The 24,455-nt window shown below is 40.5% G+C and overlaps 1 protein-coding gene across 2 annotated transcripts in view; it reads right to left on the bottom strand.

The window, feature by feature from the left end:
- CDH13 (cadherin 13) overlaps positions 1 to 24,455 on the bottom strand; it is a 446,174-nt gene that overhangs the window by 48,891 nt on the left and 372,828 nt on the right. For both annotated transcript variants that reach the window (XM_032701054.1, XM_032701055.1), the window contains exons 9-10: positions 8,409 to 8,591; positions 7,180 to 7,433 (exon numbers count right to left, since the gene is read on the bottom strand). In XM_032701054.1, the coding sequence (XP_032556945.1) occupies positions 7,180 to 7,433; positions 8,409 to 8,591 (437 nt within the window). The remainder of the gene's footprint in view (positions 1 to 7,179; positions 7,434 to 8,408; positions 8,592 to 24,455) is intronic.

Here is a 24,455-nt window from a genome sequence, read left to right as displayed (position 1 = left end):
TTAATGGTTGTTTTCTTCAGGGAAGGGACACTGCACTCCAGGAACTGCCTCATTGAGCCTGGGTGAAAATCTCTCTGCTCTGCCTTCTTTTCTACCAGGAGAAGGTGAGCAAATAGGTGCTATACCAACCTTTTTATTCACACTCATCTCTTCCCCAAACCTTGACAACTGCTAGGAAGGGGAAGGAAGGAAGGAAGTCAGACAAGGTGTTATCATAGATAAGGCCAATGTGGGAGCTCCCCCATGTCCCTGCAAAGCAAAAGCCTGCACAACAAAGCTTAGCACCCACTGGTGAGCTGGGATTGGCCTCAAGCACTAAAAATTAAGATGTACAAAAGCAGACAAGGAAAGAAGAGGTCAAACATCTGCCCCAACACAGAGACAGAGAATATCAGCAAAAAGAGGGCAAAAAGAAACATTGGGGGAGACTTAGAGGTGTTCAACACTGTGAGAGACACCACGAGCAACAATTAAGGACTCCCAGGGACCCTCCACAGAGCGAACAGGGAGGTGCTGGCAGGTTGGCTGTAGATTAAGGAAGCCTGTGAGTAACAAAGGGACTGAATAACAGAGTCTGGGAGCCAGGCTATCAACATCTGTTCACAGCTCTCAGGAAAAGCATGTCCTGTTACTCTCCAGCTCAGGTATCAGAGCTGACAGAGATGAAAGTGCCTTTCCTGAGCGGTCACATCACACGCTGTCCACAGCTTTTAGAGGACCTGCATTCCAGGCTTGGCAGACCTTTCAATTCTCTCAGCAGTGGGATTTAATTCCAGTCATTTATTCTCTTCAGTCTCATCTCAGTAGCTCCCACCTGAGATTTTTTGGGATTTTTTTTTTTTTTTAACCAGCTGCTTCCTTCCCAGTAATTCGGCCTCTGTGAATCCACACAGTGCTGGCCAGCTGCAAATCATTTTCTGGACAGGAAAAACAGGTCCTGGTTTTGCTCTTGAGACATTTCCACCCTTCCAGGGTTACAATGGTGTGGTTTTGAGTATGAGAGGAGAATAAAGGAGGTACAGCACCACTCCAGAAACAATTTTGCTTCTTTCCCATCCTGTTATAAGCCTAAAGAATTTTCTGTATGGGAAAGAGGGGTTGTTTACTTTGTTCAGTAAACAAACAGTGGAAGTCAGTTTGGTCAAACAACAACAACAAAAAAAAAATGCACGTTTTTCACTAGTTTTTCCCCTTCAGATATTACTATTATGATAATAAAATATAAACATCACACTAAGTACCAACTGAGATAGTAATTAACACCTTCAAGGAACAGTTTCAGTAAAAAGGCTGCTGTGTAGAATACTGTTGAGCCACTGGTTGACCAGTGAGTACCTGCAATTACAGGTGGTAGTTGTGCAACATGAAGGAATTGGCCAAGTTCTTTCTTTCAGAACTGATCAAATCTCTCCTTTTGTGGCACTGCTTGCTGGATACCCCAATACTTGCAGCTCCCTAGAGTCAGTGTTTCTGTCTTTCAGATTTTACAAGGAAAGAAGTGAAAAAAACTTTTGCTTCAAGCAGATTCCCTCTCTCCCTGCCTTTCCATCTAACTTAAAAAAGAGAAAGGAAGAGAAAAACAACATACACTGTCCAATACACAGCAACTTGAGATGTAGAGATGCTACAAATTCCCAGTGGCTGGTTCAGGCAGGCCATAAATAAAACTGCAGAGCCAACTTGAGATGCTCGTGGGTGTAAGTTACAGTGAAAAACTCTGGTGCTGCATGCTGAGAGCAGGCTCAGCCATTCATTTATAACAATAGGACTATTCTTCTGTCTGCACAAGGAAAACAAATCTCCCGTTGTTAGGAATCAAAGACAAGTCCTTCAGACTCTAGGAGACATATTTAACAATGACTAAGTGTGTTACTTCCTAAGCATTTACTCTTTAAGACTTCCTATCCCTCTCTCATTATGTAGTATTTCTGTTAAGTGTTTGTAGGTATCCCAAAAAGCAAGTTTATTGACCTCCACCAGCAACAAAAGTGCTTTAAAAAGGCTTGATGTGCAAGAAAGTATGCAAAATTGATCCCTTAAGTGATTGTGAGCAATGTGATGTGAAGCCTCATCCTTGTTCAGAGGGGCTTCAGGATCTCTGAAAAAATCCTGGCAAGAGACATGAAAAGGGTTTTTTGAATTGTCTTTGCAATTCATGGCTTATATATTCACTGCTTGTAAGGGTGGTGACTGGCAGCAAAGAAAAGCAATAAAAGCAAAACTTGCTTTGTCCAGTGAATTCTCCTTAGTTTTTTCAGCCATTTGAGATCTGGGAGAAACTCACTGAACTACAAATCCCACTTCAGTGGAGTTTCAGCACTATTTTACAGAATTTTAGGCAGACATTTTTTTGGTTTTGACAGAGTATACAGATCATGGTTGCCTCCAATTAGAGTTTGGAATACCACTGACTTCCAACAACTCCACAGGCCCCAACCCCAAAGTCAGGGTCATCTAATCTAAAGCAAAATGTGGCCCAGTAGCAAAAATTTCCATTCCCAAAGTCAGTCCGTTGTTCAGTGGCTCTTGGAGAAATGACAAATAACAAACTTGATCCCTCTGCATTCCTTTGGGTTCAGCCTCATCCCCTCAGTCTGATGGTGCAGGATGAAGCCTCATTAAAATACACACTTAATTTGCAGTATAGAAAAATGTACTTTAAATAAAGAGAAACAGAGTCTCTGAACCTTCCAGACAGACCAGGAGCTGTTATTTGGAAAGGCTGACCATAATAAATGACTTTGCTCCTATTTCCAGAGCAGCAGAGCTATGGAACACACAGGCAGTGCAATGGCAATGCCACAGCAGTCCAGGATCCAGGATAACCCACCTCCTGTTGGGAATTTGGATCCATCACAGGCTGCCCTAACCTGAAATGATAACTCTCAAACAAAGGAGGATTTACAGATTTCATATTTGTGCAATTCCACCAAATTAATGACACGGTGACACAAGGAGACCAGAATCAAATAAAAGGTTGATGACTTCCAAGCCAAAAATTGGCTTTTAAATCCCCACAGCTGAGACCTCAACACTAAACCAATGGCCCTGTGCTTCCAGAAGCCACTTGTACTCTTTGGGCAGCTTGATTCAGTGGCAGGTACAAATATTGTACACACACAGACTCACATGAACAAACACACACCTTATTTACACGTATCACTCCATTTACACATATTTTTTGCAGCCTTTCATGTTCCCGTGAAACTCGCTGCAGTTTGGGTTCTGTTTCTAAGTTCTCCAGCTTCAAATACTGCATTTTAATTCTACTTAATGAATTAGATGTGCTTTAGAGCTTTAATAAACTTTTCTTGTGAAGATATTTCTGAAGCATTGACTCACATGGCTTACTGGGAATAAATATTGCAACAATATATTTACATAAATAATTTAAAATCCAACAGCACAGTAGGTAATAAAAATATATTGCCATGATAAGCCATGAAACCAGAAAACAACACTGCTTTAATTAAAAATTACAAATACACTGCAGTAAACAACTTGTTTACACAATGTTAAAAGTCTAACTATTGAATATCCTGGACTTGTTGAATCCAAAAAAGGGAAAAATACTGAAACCAATCTCTTCACACAGACAAATATTGAGAACCATAACTGTGTTTAATTAAGATCTACTGTTAATAATGGATTTCTGAGTGAGGTTCTTCTTTTAATTTCCCAAGGTAGAAAATGTTATTAAATTTGGCCTTTAACTTCTCATTGACATGTACACTTGAAACTTCTGATTAAAATTTCAGAGGTTGGGAAGAAGTACCCAAAATTAAACTCTTGAATCTGGCACAAAAATAACAATGATCCCTGATTAAGAAATCAAATTTCAGAAACTTCATTACTGTTCTATTAATAAATTGCTGGGTTATAATTAAAATGGGGCCTCCTGGATTTCTTTCTTTTTTTTTTTTTTTTTAATTCTAAAAAAGATGGAAACCATAGAGAGAATTAAATACTTAAAAAAAAAAAAAAAGAAAAGAAAAAAAGAAAGGTTAATGAATCTGAGAAATGTGATCCAGCTTGAAGAGGTTCTTTTCTGGGAGTGATCACAGTGGAATGAACACTGAGGTGGAAAAACTTGTGGTCCTGTCTGCTCCTTCCTCTCTACAACCAGAGCTCCAGGAATGTGCTTCAGAATCTTGGGAATACTGGAGTCTAATTTTTTTTACAGTGCAACACATTTTTGCTGGCTTGTTTGAGCCTTTAAATCAAATTCTTTCTCGGGCAGCAAAAACACTTCAAACTGAAGAATAAGGAGGAAAATTGCTTCAAAAGTACAGCTGTCTTTAGGAAATTTTACAAAGTAAGCCATGTTTTTCAGAGATAAGTAATTTGAATCTGATTCAGATGTGCATTGTTCAAAGAATAACTTCAATCTAGTTGCAGACAATGGCAAAAATGGTTTCTCTACTCTTTTCATGGGTCTTGAAATGCATTTATCATGTTATATCTAGCAGACTAACTAAAATTCCTGATTGCAAATAATCATCAGCCCCTTCTGCAAGTTTTATATAGAAAATTAACTAAAAATATCCCTGAAGTTAGAGATATCTGACTTGCAATGGGTTGAAAATAAAAAAAAACAAACACCAATGTTACTAATTCTATGTTGTTCTGCCCATTTTAAACAGATTTGTACCATGTTGGGGGGGATGTACACTATTCACAGAGCACACACAGCACAAATCTGGTATTCATTGCTTCTTGCAGACAAAACACTGCTTGCTCATGGTCATTAATATTTAATGTAATGTCTCATTTAAAATCTGTGCTGTCCCTGCTTGGCCTTTATCTTAGCAGTATAATCACAGTAAGCACTCTGATACAATTACAGCAGCACAGGCTGAGAACCCTGCAGTTTGTGTTTCTGTGCTGTACAAAAGTCCTGGACGTTGGCCCAAACTCTAAACACACACCTGCCTGCAGGAACTTGGGAGAGAACGTTTCAGTCAGACTCCAACTAGGGAAGAGTTTTGGTCTTTATACATGAAATTTTACCCTGTCCTTAATTGCAGATGCTATTCTTATATTCTAGTCCTTTTTTTTTCACTGCTAGTAGCCAGGTTTCTCAATAACACCTGCCAGTACTAAAAGCATCTTTTAAAAATGCTGGTTTATGCTTTCCTGTCATTTCAGCAAAAGGACTTACAGGTAGTCAAACTGGCCTTTCCTGATGCATTCCCCCATTTCCCAGATTTCCATTACATTTGCAGGATTTTCTTCTAATTTATACAGTCACTTCCATTCACACAGTTTCTGCATATGACCATTGCTCTATGCAGATATAGTAACATTTCTGGGAGAATAAGTCAAGATTTGAGAGTTCCTTCCCAGCCAGTTGTGAGCTGTGGTGGACTACACAACGTGTTTGTGTTACTTAACTGGTTACACACAATACTTAAAGCTCACTTAAGAGGGTTAAATGACTCAATGATATGCCCCATAATTTCAGTGTCAATGCAGTTAGGAGAAATTCAGCAAAATCAGTAGGTCAAGGGTAAAATGTCAGGTAATAATTTCTGGATTGTTTTTTGATGACCAAATCCTTACATTTTCACAGCTTTTCTCTTCTAGTATCACAAAATCAACTGTTACATTAGTTAATATGACTCTTCTTATCTCCGATGAAAACATATAAAGTTATGGAGAACTTCAATAATTATGTTTCTTAAACTCAGTTCAAGGCCAAAAGGAAATAAATATCTCTTCCCTGCACAAGCCAGGTGCTGAATAAGACTGCTGAGGGTCATGTTACCCTATCTGGCAAGCAACAGAAATTCCATCCATAGACATGAACTTGTGTGACCACAGTGAAAGAAATAAGGAATCTTTGGAGTAAAAGCTAAACTTAAGAACAAAAATTCATCCTGTAAATAAATACATTTAGAAAACAAGGGGAATGACATATGGTAAGAATCACCCTTCAGATATTTCAAGGGTAGAAGTCAAAGGTAGAGAAAAACTGAAATATTCATTTTCTATTAACAACGTTATCTTTGGGGTGATGCAGAGAATTGAAACTTTTCATTGTCTGCCCTGCCTTTTCCCTCCTTCCTTGGACACGAGCACTCTCTCCTGCTTAAATTCACCTTCTTATCATGGAAATCCAAGTCCTTTGCAGGGACACGCCTACCAACACTCGTAATGACAGTACCAACATCCTCCAGACCAGCAGCTTCCTTTTTGTGGAACACTACACGTGTCAAACTGGCTTTAAGAATTGCACAATCACTGCCAAAAAAACTTGGGACAGCAGAGAAATCCATGTCTGTGGTAGAGATTGACAGTGCACAGTGCTCAGGTAAAGCTTTGAAGTCGTTCTCACAAAGGTGTTTATGCTCTTTTCTATGCACTGGTATCCAGGGGAAATTAGTAAGGATGAAACATTAAACCCAGTTGCAGGTTTAATGGTAGTGCTTAACCTGCAGCTCTCAAAAGCTGAGAAAAGCTATCTAGAAAGTCAATTAAGTATTAGAGAACAAAGTGGTTGATTTTTCATTTTCTACAAACCTAAAACCAAAAGACCAAACCAGGTGGATCAAAATATAAGATGATGGCACCATCTAATACCTATGTTTGCTCTTGCTGACATGGCACATATGTGGGATTATATTATCATAGCACAGAAATAATAATAATTTAATTTCATTTATCTGGACAAGGCCAAGTCTGAGCTTCCTTTAGCTTCAGTCTTTCACTGGGAAGTATTTTCTCAGCTCCTGAATGCGGATGGATGATCATTATTTCACTGAGGGACATTATAAATGATCATAAACTGATTGAAACCCTATGTGAAACAGAGAAATCATTTCTATGCACATTTTCAATTTTTACACATTTTCTTTGGCTCTCGTGAAGGAAGAGGAATAAACAAACAGGTTAAAAGTAATTTTGAAACTCTTTGCAAAGCTGTGTCCATTGCTTGTGGCACTTGGCTGTGCTACTGTAGGAATATCCAAACCTGGAAAACTGTTGTTCCCTGTCTAATACAGTTCTGTGTTTTGATAAAACTGAATCTCTTCCCGCAGGGGAAAATTATAAATTGTAACTTTTTACCACGCAGAGCCAAACCAACTTTAACAGAATTCTGAACTGGCAGGCAAATTCTTGGGCACAAAAGACGTCCTCACCTTCTGATGGCTGAAAATTGGAGGGCACTGCACTCACCTGATGGTCTGGTGCTGCAAGGTGTCGGGGTCGGTGGCGTTCACTGTGAGCACTACGCTGCCAATGGGGATGTTCTCCTGCTTTGTCACCATCATGGGGTTTGGGTGGAAAACTGGCCCTTCATTCACATCCTCCACGGTGATCTGGACAGTTGCTGTGGAACTGGGGCCGTAGGCTATGTCTGGGATCAGAGGGTCTTCGTTCTCCACCTTGATGAGCAGCGTATGAAACGCCGAGATCTCGTAGTCTAAAGGCTGTAAAACATCATAAAGTCAGAGGGCAAGGTGCAACTTAACTCTTAACTCTTTCCCTTTGCCCATTGCAAACTTGCAAGAAGGCACCAGAAAGGGACAACAGCGTTCACTGCACCTGACACTTGGCCAGAGTTTAGGATTAGACTTTGCTTAGTTTAGGATATAAATGTCAGTTATAAAGTGCATTGAACATAATGAACATGATGGACTTAAAAAAAGATGGAGACATCCCTCTGTCCAAGAGCATATACATTTTTTTTTGCCATACCTCATACAAATAATTGAATTCTCACATATACATGGTGAATTATGATGTATTATGCATTTAACAAGCAAATCAGTCATACTTAGTAGTTACTTATGACAATAACACCAGCTGCTTTCTCAACTGCTGTCTTGAAATCAGAAGCACTGCCATGGAAATACATTCCATTCGTCTTAAGAATTGAAAATGCTTCTCCAGAAGTCAAACAGAGAGAATTGTGGCACAGGCAGCAACCAGGACCATTTTCTTAAAGTGTGAGACATAGAATTATCTTCATAAAAAGACAGACAATAAACATTTCCGTGAGGCTTGAGAAATGTGGGACCAAAGACAGCTCTCCAGTTCAGTCTGAAGCTGTATCCCTCAATTCCCTGGTATTTGCATCTGTGTTCTCTGAGAACAAAATGGGGGTCTTGGATTCTAATTACCCTTTCAGCTACAAATAAAACCTTGTTGTAAAATCTCACTATTAATTGTGGTGCTTACTCCAAATCTGGCTGTTATGTAGCACAGTGGCAATACAATCAGCAACAGGTTGAAAAAATAAGGTTACTGTGACAGAAGAAGGGGTTATACATATATTTGGACAAGGGTTGGTAGCCAACTATATATCTTTGAATAACTTATCCCTGCAGTGCCTCCTCTTATGCAGTGAGCCCAGTGGATGGACCTTACAGCAACAATACAGTAAAAAAGGAAATTGTTCTTACTTTGACGACAGAGAGCATTCCCTCATTAGTCTGGGGATTGGTGTGGATCTCAAAACTCTGCCCTGGATTTCCATTGATGATGGTGTAGACAGCCCTCCATGCTCCAGTCACCGGGTCATCTCTGTCACCAACAGTTAAGTTCACTATGACACCTGTGACTCCCTCCTTCACTGTGGCTTGAAACTAGAAAAAAACACGGAGGAAATTGTTACTATTTTCAATTAATGACCCCACACACAGACAAGAAATATCCAAGGCAGCATTAATTATTTACCCCAACAGGAGAAAGATGGAATCCTTGACCGAAAGTGAATGTTATAGGTTCTAAATAATACATTCTCACTCATGAAATATGAGGGAGCACATTACAGCTGCTCTCCACTTAATAGATGGCAGATAAGCAGTGATGTGATAGGAATCAAGCTTTGGGAGATTCTGATCCCAAGAAGACAATTCATCTCATACGAACAGAAAGCGAAACACGAAAATATTTGCAGTTCTGCATAGGTGCATATACTACCAGAAAGGGAATTATACTCCTAGCTAAGAGAAGAGGAAGCTGACTGATGCAGACCACTCTTGTCCTCAGATTATTTACAAATAATCCAGGTTTGCATTTCAGACTCCTACTTTCATAAATTATCCCACCCATGTTAATTTTTCACTACACCTTTGTCAAGACACAAAACACGTTTCACAGAAAGCATTCCCACAGCATTTCTTGGAGGGTTTGCTCTAAGACACTCAAAAATAATTGGACCTCATGCTACCACTTTGTCTGCACAACTAAAAGTCAGTGCCACTTTCCTTTTTGGAGTGGAAGAATTTTTTATGACCTCGTGAAATGTGTTTCAGTGCTGTATGACTCGACCAGCCAAGCCCTGCGAGAAAATTCTAATTTACTCTCCAAACAAAGAGTGTATGACATCATTCTTATTTATGTAGGGAAAAACATTAAGCAGACCATTGGAAAAGCATGTAAGGGTCAGACTTAATAATACTCCTCACCTTTCAAGCACTTGAGGCTGACGTGCTAAAAGCACTGGATATGAGAGTGATAATGCTGGCCTGATAGGTGGATAAACCAGAATGATAACACACCTAATCCTGAGAAGTGCTGAACACCAGCACTGCCATTATAAATCATTAGAAAAATCTTAGCATTTCTGGGGATTAAGCCTTCAAAAGTCTAAAATGACAAACTGTAATGACACAAATGGGCTCTGCTGTACCTGCGCTGCTTAAAAGCTTCACCGTCGGTGACAATGTATTGCCCGAGGGCAAATGTCACCCAGGTGGCTTCCAGACCTTGAAGACTAAAATGTTGAAGACTAAAAGAGTAAAACACTGAGTGTCTTTTGCTCTGTCTCACAGAAAACATGAAGCCATAACACTATGGAAGATTTTGTGAGAATACTGACTCTGGAAAATGGCGTTTTATTAATATAGAGATCTCACAATTTGGACAAATAGTAGGTAAAATGGATTTCTTCATCCTAAACCACAGAGAGGACAACTATGTCTTTCCCTGTGTTCAGTTGTCTTTGTTTTCCTTTTTTTCCAATAGATTTGACTTATCTTTCCAAACCCTTTTTCAATTTTGCTGTATAATTTGAATGTATGCATTCAGTTCAATCTTTCCAGCCTCAAACTTGATTTTATAAAAGGATGGCACTAATGATTGGCTATTTCTATCTTCTGTGTTATATCTAACAAAGAATTAAAAGATTCTTTTGATTTTGATAGTTAATATGTAACAGGTTGTGATTGAGCTTTGTTTCAGACAGTTCATTAAGCTCATTTGCAGTTTAATTAACTCTAAATGATAATGTAACAATATTTTCACTTGCTTTGAAACAAATTAAAAGAAAAATGCTTTCAAGAATCTTGGAAATAACAGAAGAATGATTACCAAGAATATATTCCTTCCAGCTCAGCCAAATGCTGTGACTGGAAAGCAGACTTGGACAGCTCTTTCTCTAATTGAAAATAAGCAATTAACCTGATTGATATTTTTATATTATTTCATATTGTCTCAACTTGAGCATGTATAACATGAGACATCAGAACCATAAGGGTCAGAACTTTTCCCTACAAGTGTTCAGTACCAAACAATTAAAAAGGTGACTAGACTTCAAGGAGCCTGATACTAAAGAATCTAACCTGTAGATTTGACTGGGCATCTGCTTCTAATTCATATTGATCCTTCTGAAAAATCTTTTCCTTAATCCTCTCATCTGATTCAATTAAGTGTTCAATACTCCCTGGCTCACCTTGGGGATAGTAAGACCTTTTAGGGTAAAATATTAAAAGATCTGGCTGTTTTATTCAACTATATAACTGTGAAGCCATGAGATAAATTTATTATTTTTTACCCCACCAGTGCCAGACTGTGATGGAAAAGGCTGATGTGCCAGCTAGTTCAAAAAATATTGAATGTCAGGTTAAGGATATTTAATTGAAGGATATCTCAGCTGGGGTTGGCTTTCTTCTGCATCCCTATTTTCTCCTTATTTAGGAAGAACCCTCAGTAGCTTCAATGGCAGAGAGTTGGGGGTGCAGAAAGGGCACAGAGACTTGCTGGGGGTACAAAACTGCCCAGCTCTGAGTCCTGCATGTCAAGGAAATGCCAATGTCTACAGTCAAAGGCTGTGCCAAGAAAAATAATCCCAAGCATAGTGGTAAACTCACCCCTGGCATCCTTCCCATTTTAGAAATGACCATATAAATAGAGAGGGCATTTGAAGCTGTCTGGAACATTAGACTAAAATCTATTCAAGATGGATGAAAAAGCAGAATGATCAGATCACAGAAAATGTCACATAGGTCTGCTCTAAATTTATAATGTGAAAAGTGTAATAAATCACAGATTTGTGATTGCAAAAGACACATATCTACTGTGAAATAGTGTGGCCCAGGAAAATATACCTAGAAGGTATATTTTGCCTGTTCAGTCACCTTTATATAAAGAATAGACTTCCTAGCATTTACTGGGTCCCTTTCAAAAACAAAAGTAAAGAAGGGAATTGAAAAGCTATGAAAGGACAAATATAGGAATTAGATTAGAAACAGAGAAATGACAACCACAGGTTCACTGTATCTCACAGTGAAAGGTTTACACTCCCAAAGCACGGTGCTTGACGGGGAGAGTCTGAACCACTGCTCTAAAATAAAACCCCACAGTGGTTAACACAAATAATTGGATCACAAGTTAATTGATTTTACTCGTTTTAAATATCTGCACATCCCCTAAGCACCACTATAAATTAAGAGTAAAGTAGATGAGTTCAGTACTTTATTTAAACTGCTGTCATTTGGACCCATATTAAAAATAATAACTTAGGAGGAGAATACCCTAGGTTGGGGTGGATTTGGCTGGAAGGAGCTGTGTGCATTTACTACTACTGAGTATTTGGATATGTAAGGTTAACCTGTTCTGTGGAGTGATGTGCCATACTGTAATTTATTGTGCCTATCATGCACAGAGCCTAGAAATTTCTGTCATAATTAGGATTTTATAAATATAGGGAAATAAAGGACTCCATTCCCTTTTTTTTGGTACCCAAAATCTTATGTCAAAATGCACAAAAACAGACAAATGGGAGCAACTCAGAAGGAAACACTGAGTGAAGAGCATTTAACAGGGAACTGAAGGATGTGGAGGAAATACAGTGATGGGTGTAGATGAAGGGTTCCCCCAAGGGTGTGAGGGTGGCTTGTGAGGATGAACAAATAGGCTTGGAAATGTAACAAGTCAGTAATGTTTGACTGATGGGCAGTAAATAGGGACCACAAGAGAGATCACAGGTACAGTTCCACTGGCCATGGAGGTCCTTGAGAGTGAGAACAAGCAGTTTCTACATCTCACAATACAGGAGTCACTAAAGGGATGGGAAGGAGACAAGTAATGTTCAAAACAACTGTGGTAAGAGCACAGCCCAGGTACCAGCAGCCAGCACAGCCCTGAGCAGCTGAGATAACCTCAGTTCAGCAGGCAAACCACTCCTCCCTTCCCTGTATCTTGCAGGCTTAATTTTAGTGGCTGTTTCCTGGTGGAGCCAGGATATCACACCCTGCCAAATCCTCCCCCACACTGAGCTCTGTGATGAACTGGTGGGACGCTGCAGTGGCAGCTCTCACTGGCAGCAAAATGGCTCTGGATGGTCTCAAGAAAACCAGTTTTGTCTCATTTCCACCATGGGGCTGATCCATGGAAAAATCACTTTGTAAAATGTTATCACCTGAGAATCCAAGCATTGACCCCACCTCAGTCTCAAGCATAGCTGGCAATGGTGCCCAGACTGTATGAAAGTTGGGTTCTTATCTGACAGCCTTACTTAAAGCTTCTGTAGCAAGTGAGATTCTGTTTACTGACTGACAGAGGAAGGAATGAACTTAACTGAATCAGAATCACCTCAGTGTCTGCTGTCCAGCAACGGCATGAGCAGGCAGTAATAACACCTTTATGAAGCCACTAAAAAACTGGCTCAGAGTGGGGCACTGACATCCCCAAATTAAAGAGCTGACACGAGCAGCAAACACAGTGCAAGGCAAACGTGTCTGGCGTTGGTGATCACCACCCCATGGCTCATTAGGATTCTGCACACTGTGATTCCCAATCAAGAACAAACAAATTAAAACTCTGTGTCAGTTTGCATTTATCAGGGTGATATTCCAGCGGAGGGTGTTCTGTGCCGCTATCATGTGTTTGTCTCCTCATCTATATAACAAGAAAGATGAAAAATAATGGGATGTATTAATTCATTATGTCTCTGTTAGAAATTCCACGGGGAAATTGTGTTGTTGTAATTCTCCTCCTCCACTGAAGTCCACTGCTTTTGCAACCATTGTTTGTCTATCTAATTTCTTAAAAATAGGATGATAAGCCTGTGCTTGCAACCTGCTTGCTTTTTGCCTTTGCACGCTGATATTCAGCACATGTGCCCCTGAGTTTCCAATATTTGTTTGTTAAGGAAGTAATGTATTTTCCATAGCTCTGTGCCTGGAATATCTCCAAGGACAAATGAATTTTCAGAGTGACCACAATGTTTGCATTCTTAATCAATCTGGGATGAGAATTCATAAATGTCACTTACGGATGTTTCTTGTGGTGTTCAGTGGGACACAAAGCCCAGCTTGCTGGATAACAACAAACCAAGTCACCTGGAGCTTGGAGTTCCAGGAGGGAACACTTGGCATAATATTTGTGCATTGAACAAAGTGATGCTGCTGATTCTTCAGTCACCTTTCACCTCAGCACAAGGACCCAGTGTTCTGTTCTGCTCCCACGGGCCCCCAGGGGCTGGAAAACAGCACCTGACCGACTGCAGTTTGTGCTGAACTCTCCCCACAAGCAATTTAATAGACAATTCTGTGGCCAAGGCAAATTGTAACTCGGTATTACATTCTCCCTGATCTCTTCTATAGAGTTGGAAGGTATTTTCCCTCTTAAGACTGTGCATAGCCTTTATTATGTGGACACAAATAGCAACTGTTTCGCTACAAAAATCTCTGTATTAGTGTAATGGATTCAATTTCTGGAAGCTGCACATCAAGCAACACACGGAGTACTTTGAAAGCCATTTAGATGAAAGACACTCTGTAAATATAAAGCATTATCATAGTATGACAGGGATTTGATGGTGTAAACTAGATGCAAAGCAGAAATTATAGCTGTGAGTCACCTAAACAGGCTTTAGTTATTGGCATTGTCTTACTGCCATAATGCTGGCTGGTAGGCACTGTATTATTTCTTAACTTAAAGTGTTTCTTTCAGCTTATTCTATATTTTTTCCTAAGTACATAATATTCTCCCTTCTCCCTAGTGAAATTACAGAAAGAATTCAATTGTAGCTTAGAAAAAAACCCCTTTCTGAATATATGAAATTGATCATAATAATTTTGGGTGCATTTTCACTTTTTGCTTTGGAGTGATTTTCACAGGCTCTGCATTGTAAATGCCTTGTGATCTTTCAAGGCACGCACCAGTTACTTTACAAAGCAAAAGTAGAACTCAATAATGAAGGGCTGAGTGAATATTTTTGCCTGCAAAAACTTCATTGCAGTCTGCAACAAGAGCAACAAATCCAAAAGATTAATTAGTTAAAGGAAGGCAAAAGATCCACTTCTGCTCTCTGTAACAGGGCTACAACTTCTGTAGGCTCTATGAATTTGTGCCTTTTTATTGAAAGACACAAAAATGCCACTGATAATAATGATCAGAAAAAGGGAAGTTTGACATGACCTCATCATCACCGTGCTCCGGGTGCAAGTCCTTCTGCCAGCAGTTTTCCACCAGGTTAAAGCCAAGCTATCTCTGGGATTCAGTGACACCACTTCAAGGACTCTTTGGGTGTTAAAATTCATGATTGAGCAGGACAGGATCAGAATGCAAAAGTAATGGGGTGAAATGGATGGATGGATGGATGGAGGGATGGATGGAGGGATGGATAGAGGGATGGATGACCTGCGGGGTGATGCAAGAGTTGCCTGTAAGGTTGTCAGTGTGAAGAGTCCTATTCCTCTTGCAGACATCATAAGTCCTAGAAAACTCTGGGAGATCTACAGAATGAGATCCTTGAAAGATTCATAAATTGATTTAAGGAACTTTCTTCCTGCCTCTTTCCCACAGCTTTGCTGAAAGCCCACTTGGAGCCGATGTTGGATTCGATCCTCTCATTTAAGTGCTTGCAGAAGACTAAGAAGCCATTCAGGGACTATAAATAAGTGATGGTGAAGGATACTTGAAAACAACCACTTTTTTGACTTGTTTCTCAGACTTTTGTTTACACCAGGCTTTGGCTCTGTCTCAGCCCAGCTCATGGCCTCACTGAGTGAAGGCAAAAAAGATAATTCTAACATGTATTAATCATATGTTGAATGCCTGCTTCAAAGCCTCTTACCTCCAGGTATACATCAAATGTAGCACAGTTGTCTGAAGATTCAGAAGGAAGACAAACATACTCTCTTTTTCTTCCCTGAATATATAAATAATTTAGGAAGGATTCATTCTTTTTCACTTTTCCACCTATAAATGCAAGGTGCATTCAGTTGTTTCTAGAATAAATCAAGTACCCACAAATACAGGGGACACTTCTAGAATGATGGTCATATCACAGAAAAACAAATACTCCTTCTCCAGGTGGACAGAAGACAGTGCAAGGTCACTGTTTTTATCACATTTAAGATACTTTTGAGGAAAAACTCAAATAACAATGTTATTTTCTTAGCTATAAAAAATTCTTTCACCCCAGGTAGAACAAACCTTATGTTTAAAACAACAGCATCATAGAAAATGATGATCTGACCAAGCCTGACTACACCTATTCACTTGTTCCAGCATCAGTGTTGCCAAGGGACCAGGGAGAGCTCTGCCTTTCACATTTATGAGACCACTTGTGCTTCATTCAGCCAACCCAGCCATGTATTATTTCCTCCTCAGTGCACTTCCCATCAAGAGCAGTGTTCAGCCCATCTTCTTTCCAAGATGCTGGATGTCTTCTTTAAATGGAATGAACTTTAAATAGCATAGACCTAGCTGGATTTTTCTTCCTTTTACGTCCACTGCAGCATCCACTCTCATCCAGGAACAAAAAGGTTTTGCAGGTTATTTTCCTCCCTCAACCCATGCAGTTCTCAGTTATCCTGATGATGGTGAGGAGGGAAGGGAAGGAGGTCCTGGCAAATGCTCCTTTTTCATCTTTATCAGAGACTTTTTTACACCCAAACCAACTTTTCTGCTGCTGAAGATTATCATATGAATGTATATGGTTGAGATAACTGATAACTGCCTCACTAAGAGAAAAATGTATGGAAGCCACCTACTATTCATATTGTGAGGAATTCATACCATTCACTGCCTCTACAGCCCCAGTTACAGGTGGGATGCATTTGCTCCCTGGATCAGACCCATAAGCAACAATTTCCTCCTATTAGTTCCCAAACTGTCACGTTTTTGGGATCTGGACAAGGAATGGGTTCCAAAACCACACCCTCTTTAACTGTTGAAGCTCTTACCTTTATCATTTAGGCCCTTAACAGCAGGACAGGTGAATTTACTCCTCTTTGAACATTGAAATGATAGAAAAAAGGATAATTTTGTGGCAATATAAATATTTTTTAAATTATCATTAACCATAAAATGCATATTCAGACACCAGTTAATTTCCTAAAGTCTGAGAGATTCAGAGGAGTGAAGGAGAAATTCCTCTAATGGCTTTATTCTGCTCCCAGGTATAAATAAATATAATGTGGCCTCTGTACTGATGGACAGGGAGCTGGGCAGTGACAAGAGCTTCAGCAGATGAAAACTACTCATGATTTTTAAATTATTATCATGTTTACCTTTAGGAATTAAACATGGGATTTTATGACTTTTCTTTACAAAGGTAACTTCCAGGACTACTTCTCATACATGTATGAAAACTATATTTTAGTGCTGTACAAAAGCAAATTAAAGTAAAAAAGACCCAACAAACAAAACAACAAGAAGAAAGGAATTGTTTCATTCTAAATAGATGAAACAACAAAAACATTTCTGGATAAAAAATCTAGAGGCATCTTGTTTTGACACCTTAATATTTCAAGACTGAACCATATTCTTACAGGGTTAAGAAACTGGTCTTTGCAGAGAAGTGGAAACTGCAATATAAATGAGATTTTCTCCGTGGCAGAATCTTTGGCCTCATTGAGAAAGGGAAGCATATGCATCCAAATGAGAAATCCTGCCTTTTCTGCCCCGGGAGGACACGGATTCCAAAGCAGAGAGTTATTCATTGTGCCAGTTTGCAGCTGATCATGACCCAAAGCTGCCAACAACAGATGTTTTGACAGTGGTTAAAGTTCTTCACGGGGCCTTTGGTGAGCAGCACCAAAGCATTCAAAGCAACTTGTATCTCTAAAATATTTCAGCTACAAATTTCATCAATTCCCCAAACTTCTGGCATTTTAGGCTGTGCCAACTGATGGGGATGAGATGCCCTAGATTTACAAGCCCCTCCAGCTGAGAGCTGTCTGAAGTTATCCCAGTAAGAAAACTATTTTGGAAGCAGATAAGAACTCTGCGAGGTTTCACACTGTTCCAGTGGAAGCAGGAGGTGCAGATGGAAGTTTACAGGCAGTATTATCTGCAGTGATACAGAATCTGTCTGAATTTTAAAAACGAAATATCTAGCCAGCATTTTGTTTTCTGGGAAAATCTGAGCGGAGAAAGGAGAATTTGGGCTGAACACTCCATATTTCAATCCATCTGAACACAATAAGTCTTCCAAGTCTGCTGACAAAGTGATGAATGAAGTCTACTGCATGTACTTCCTTCCACTGGATATACAGGATTTTTTTTTTCTCAAATTATCTAGTCTACATCCAGTTTGCTCAACGTTCATTGAGCAAACCATTACTGCTCTATCAAAAAGCTATGATACAAGAAGAATTTAGAGATCAGAGACACAGGTGAACTTTTATGATTAACGATCTCTCTTCCTCTTCTGTTTTCCTCCCATAGCAGAAAAATCTTTATCATATCCTGAGCATGCAGTAAGTGCAGAGCTCTCACTTACTCTGACAGGGAACAGCAAGGACCTGGGGTCTCTAACCCTATTAGCACAGAAAAAGTCTTGTTCCAAGGTCAAGAATGAAGAATAATAGAAATAAATGCAGCATATTTGACTAATGGCTGTGGGTGATCTGAGCCTCCCCACTGACTGAAGGATGCAGCAACAGATGTATGGGTTGGCGCTGCACAGCTGAGAAAAGGGCAGGAAAAACCCAAGGTGTGCTAAATGGATGTATTGCTTTCTGCTCTAAGGATGCTGATGGTCTCCAGCTCCCATCACCCAGCTCCCTTTGCCAGTGCTCATTTCACCTTTCCTTGCAAGAAAAATATTTGTAATAAAGGAGAATGAAACATTCCCCTTGTAAGTGCCTGCTGTGTGCTTATTTCATGTCTAGAATGTCACAAAGGGAATATATTAAGGCCCTTTCATTTTCTCCCTGGCAATTCATGTTTTCCTAAGCAAACATTCTCTGTACACACATCCTTCTCAAACACAAGCACCTCTGCAGCCTCAGCTGGACATTTTTTGTGCAAATGGTGAAGTATACATTTGGGTTTTTTTAACAATAAGGAGGATGAAAATGAAGGAAGGATTTTTATATGTGGCTGATACTGAATTCTCTCTAAGCTGTTTAGAGATTGGCAATGAGCACAGTTTGATGGCAGTGCTCCCCAGCTCATGTGTCTGAGCACCAAGAATTAGCAGGGAGGTCAAGGCAGGCCAAGGCACTCCATTTGTGCTCTGGTCTAAAGTGTGTGTACACACCTTGGAGCCCACACAGAGTGAATCAAACCTGCCAGACCTACCTTGGGCAGCCTTCAGAGGTCACCTGAACATGGTGCCTTCAGGGCAGCCTTCCAATACCTAAAGGGGACCCAGAAGAAGGGGGGGCATTTTTGGAGGGGGAATTTTTACATGGGCATACAGGGAAAGGCAAGTGGGAATGGCTTTAAGCTTAGATTAGATATCAGGAACAAATTCTTCCCTGTGAGGGTGGTGAGGCCCTGCACAGGTTGCCCAAGAAGCTGTGGATCCCTGTGAGTGTTCAAGGCTGGATGAAGCTTGGAACAACTTGGTTTAATGGAAGGTGTCCCTTCCCATGGCAGGGGGTTGGAAACAAATGATCTTTGAGTTCCCTTCCAACCCAAACTGTTGTGTAGTTCTCTGAACATCAAAAGTGGCCTGTCCCAGTGGCACAGTGTGGTTACTGTGGCTGTGCAGACCATCACTGTCACACCCTGAGCACAAATGTACTCCATGGTCAGTCTGGATGGGAGCAGGCAGGACAATTCATCTTTCCAGCCAGGAGTCACCAGAGCTGAGACTTGCTGGGATATCCAGATTTCATACAATTCCCTCATCCTGGTCACAGCCAGTGCTGTGGTGTGCTTGGAAACCCTAAAGTAGCAGCTTAAGTTCTGCAATTCCTATCAGACCAAACACACAAATAAAGGCAATTCCCAGGAAACACAGGTGACACCAAGGAGATAAATAAGCATTTGGTATTATCTTTGATTTATAGCAAAAAGCTCTTCCAGGGGGTTGAGTGCTTATTAAATCAGGACATATATGAAGAATATTAGTTTATTAAGTGACTGTGCTACTCCTCTCTCTTAAGACTGTTTTCCCTTCTCCTGCTCATACATCTGCATCAATTTTGCCACACTGAACTCTTCCCAAGGAGAGCACACAAGTACACTGGAAATTAATTGGATCCTAACACACACTTCCAGATACAGATTTTTCAACTGAGCTTGCCAGTTCTAGGGGAAATCATTTTAAGGGACAATAAATACCACTTTATTTCTATACACAGCAGTGTGATATACTGTAAGCAGTCAACCTCCCTCCCCTTGGAAGGCAGAAAAATGCTGTGCTTGCAGGTAACTAGAAACATATCCTATTTCTTGCTTCTGAGTAAGCTGGTAATTAGAGTAGAAACATGAGGAACAATTTCAGTGGAGCTGTAAAACTCCAACAGGAAGAAAAAAAATCTATTTGAGGTTAGAACAAAATCTTTTTTTAATCTGGCTAATGCTACTTTTGTGCTGATGCTGATCATTATATTTATTACTAAACTGTGGGACATTCCAAAGCATTGACACCTGACTTCACTTACTAGAAAAGCAATCACTTTCAGATATTCAGCTTGGTGATTAATATGTAGATACCTAATTTTTAGTGGATTAAACCATGTTGTATCAATTTGGTGGTCTTTAGGATTTATAATCAAACCCTGGCGACATCTGATTAATGCCAGCACAGGCTCCCTGAACCTTACGATATTCTTGTTCCTTTGGAGCTCAGATCACAGCAGGCTGATTACCCCCTGATTATCCTGAGTAACTGGGGTCAGAGGTTCTCTGGCACCACAGAACACATTTAATTCAATCAATTCAGTTAGTGAAGCAGTTGGGGAAAAAAAAATTATTCCAACTGCTGTAACATTGCATTAGAAAAATTGCCCGGGATTTCCGTGCTCCAACTGATGGGCATTTTTGCTTAATTTCTAATTTAATATTCTACTGGGGTTTGCAACTTCAATTACTTGTGATATTTTCACCCATAAAGTCAGAGGCATTGAGCTTGGAGGGAGAAAGGAAAACCAGAGGAAGGAAAGATGCCTGCATTAACCTGTACAATAACCTTTGCTGACAGACATACATTTTCATGGCTCAGTTGTGGTTTTCCCGGTTAGACACTTTACTGATGGCTCAGAAAAAACTCTCTTTGTTCCCTCCATTTATCCCTTTTGCCACTGGCAGATTTTAGCTCTGCTCTTACTTTTGGTGGCTTTTAATGTTGTTTGGCTGTGCACCAGTTCATTTGTCTTGTAAGCAGAGCCTTTGATGAGCTGTGATCCAGCACAGCCCTAGTTCAGACAGCCCAGTACCCTCGTGGGTGCTCAGGTGGAGTTTGGGGAGCTCATTAAAGGCACAGCTCTGGACTTCAGTCACCTGAAGCAGCAAGTGCTGTGCCTGGGATGAAACACAAAAAAGGCCCTCTCACTACTCCCTGAAAGCCTCGAGGTACTTCCCACACAAATGCCCAGCAGCTCAGTTTGACTCCTGCTGGTGAGTTTTGCATCCCGTGCAATGATCCTGAGTCTGCTGGTACACAGACATTCCTTACTGGGAGTCCTGAGGCTGCTGCTACAGCCACAGCTCTGCTTTCTGATTATCACAGTTTCAGGGGACTAATGAGGATGGAGACCTTCCACTGCACTTCAAAAGGGGCAGTAGAGTAGCTAACAAATGTAAGAGACATCATACATAGGAAATTTGGGCATAACATGGAGCTTCAGGCCGATGAAGAGAGAGCAACATGCAAAAGCCTGTCAGCAAACACATAAACATGAGTCCAGATGACCCCAAAGAGAGGAAGAAGAATTTATGAGCATCATGTTTGTCCTGGCAAAGCACTGCAGGTGCTGACAACCTGCCTTAACACCCTGACCACAAACACTGGAATGAAACCACCAAATTTATGACCCAGAGGAACAAGAAATCAGTGGGAGCAACAGCAGGAAAAGGGGTAGGAGCTAAGAAGGGTGTGTACAACAATTTTGTATTTGTTGTATTATCACTGTTGAAAATATTTCTAAATTGAAAAATATTTCTCTCTTTTTCAGTAATTCAATCTGAATTAATAATGATTCTTGGATTAGGATGGACTTGGATTAGTGTTCAATTTTATTAATAATAAATTCTTGGCTTTATATATAAGGTGGGCTTTCCCTTTGCACATCAACAAGGTTTTGAGTGTGACAATACAACACCAGGCTTAGCTATTATTTGCAATGATTCTTTAGAAATTAAAGTAACTTTCCTGAGTAGGATTCTTTAATAAAGGAAATGAAGTCTTACACCTCCATTTTCCCTGCAAGCAGCAGAAAGTTGCAATTTAATCTTCTGCTTGCCCACAGAGAAGATCCATTTTCTGCATGTTCCTTAGGGGTTCTTTGGAATGAAAAATGCTATATGGTTATAAAACATTCTCTTAATGAAACTCACTCTCAACTAACCCTGGAATTGATGAATCTCCTCCTAAGCCCCTGTGTCCATTTGCCCACAGCACAAACCCTGACACGGCTGTCAGGTTCCCTAACCTTAAGAAAAACCCAAAACAGGAGATGCATGAAAATTGCAGGTCAGAAGTTTGGTGTATTAGCAGAGATATGAAGAAATCATGGTGTGCCTAAATGGGACACACAGCTAGGGAGCCTATAGAGAGTGCCTACAGAGCCCTGCAGAGGGCCTATAGACTCTCTTCTGTGTGTGAAACATTCTCAGCCTGTTCTATAACAAAACATGAAGCAAATAAAGAGAAGACCCAAATGGTATAATCAATTCTCCATATTAAACACAAAGCCACACGTATGGAAGGAACCAAACAGCAGCAAAACCCCATCACACCCAAATGCTCAAAATACACACACTCCTCCCCTCCTGTGCTGGGGATGACAGAAGAAACCTCACACAGCAGATGTTACTTCTGTCACTTTGTACTGGAAAAGAATCGTGGACAATAAAGGCAATTTAACATTGTGAAAACAGCAAACCACTGTTGAGATGTGCAAGAAGCAGCACCTGCACGAGGCAGAGGCAGGAATTCTTCCATCTGCTCAGCACTGGGGAGCCCCAGCTGGATTAGAGCACCTGATTCCTGCCCACAGCATGGAAGGTAAAAAAGAGCCAGATGTCTAAAGCCCGTGGCCTTGAATAAGTCTGAACAGCAAATGCCCCCTGGGCTGCTGGGGGTAAAAGGATTGTCTGTGTGTCACCTTCACAGTGGATGAGGCCAAGAAGGGATGGGCTTAGTGGAGGCCAGGAAAATTCTCATCAGAGACACGGGAAAACTTGTTACTAGCAGCGAAGGTGAAGGACTGTGGTGGGTTGCTGGGAGATCACAGAGGCTGTAACCTCAAAGCTCCTGAAGGAAAAATAAACAAATATTGGAAATTATACAAATGGGAGGGAGAGACTTGAAGTTATCTCAAGAACCCTTCTCTGCAAAAGTCACGATAAGCCCAAATCCAATAATCTGTACAGAGCAAAGCACTTCTGCTTAATTTTTGAACATTTTCAAGGTTCGTGATCCTCATTAACTTCCAGGAAGCTCCCTGGATTACCAGGATTTTTTTAAAGCAAGTGATAGGCAGGACTTTCCTAGCTGAGATTCCAGTCTCAAACTCCCCATCGTACGAGACTCTTCATTACACTGGATTTGGTGCTGACAGCTGGAGACACACAGTGGAACTGCAAAATCACATTTGCCCTCCCTGCTGCAGATAAAAGATGAAAACTGTGCCTCTAGCATTTGCTTGCCTGCCTGGTCATGTTCTCTCTTGGCAACAAAATGTAAGGAAAGAGGAAGGGGAAAATAATTATGATCTCAGCTTGGGGAAGGATTCTAAGGGAACAAGAATGGCAAAGCCAGATATCCAAATTTAATTGTTTTGAGGGTGTCTGCAACAGAGCCACTGTAGCAAAATTCCTGCTCCAGCAAGAACTCCTCCATTTTTACTAGAGAATTAAAAACTCTTCCCTTGCATTCCCACAGGAACAAACTGCTCGTGCCAAGCCAAGGTTTCTGAAGAAAATCGTGCTTTTTAACAAATCTCAACCATTACTTCATCATTTTCCTGAATTGTCTGGCAAAGAGGAATTTAAAGGCCTGCATTTAAATTCTGGAGTGGCTATCAAATGGAGAAAGTAGACTGATTTGCATTCTGTTCCACTACTCTCTTTGCCAAAGTGATTTTTATCAGAAAAAAAAAGAAAATAAAAATACTAAAAAAACCCAGAATCTGAGGCTGAGAATTCAGTTTTCAACTTCAAACCACTGAGATTTTTTTGATTTTCTTACAATATAAACTCTCAGCAATAGGATTTACAGAAGAAATGCTGCCAGAACCCTTAGAACATATCATCATCCACTCATTCCTCATGTGGAATTAATGCAAAATGCCACCCTTACATTGCCCACAAGCCTTTCCAACAAATAAGAATTGTGACAGGCTGAGAGCACAGAGTCTGGGATTTTTATACTCATTTTTTTCCCCTGGAAAAATGCCTGTTTCACGTGCTTTTAAGCCTCCATAGTTTTATTCCACCTAATCCCTGCCCTGTCTCGTTTTGTTTGTCACTCCCAGGGAGCACCTGCCGTGCCCCTGGGCTGCTGCAGGACACATCAAACCCATTTGGGGTGTCTGGGGCCGGCTGACAAGTGTTCTCTGGCTGCAAATGTCACTACAGCTACACCCAACCTTCTCACCTCACCCACTTTTCAGTCATTATTCATCCCTTCCTTAGTTTTCCCCAACTTCTAGCTGGGAAATTGCATGGACTCCACTCCTGCCATAAATGCCAACCCAAAAGATCAAATGCAGCTGCTCTGTGCCCCCTTGCTCTGTCAGGGAGAATGGATAATGTCCTTGGAGTCCACCTGCCAATCTCCAGCATCGATGGCAAGGGAGTTTTCCAATCAGATC

This window comes from Chiroxiphia lanceolata, chromosome 13 (genome assembly GCF_009829145.1).
Source record: "Chiroxiphia lanceolata isolate bChiLan1 chromosome 13, bChiLan1.pri, whole genome shotgun sequence".
NCBI lineage: Eukaryota > Metazoa > Chordata > Aves > Passeriformes > Pipridae > Chiroxiphia > Chiroxiphia lanceolata.
This window is presented reverse-complemented; position numbering and strand designations above follow the sequence as displayed.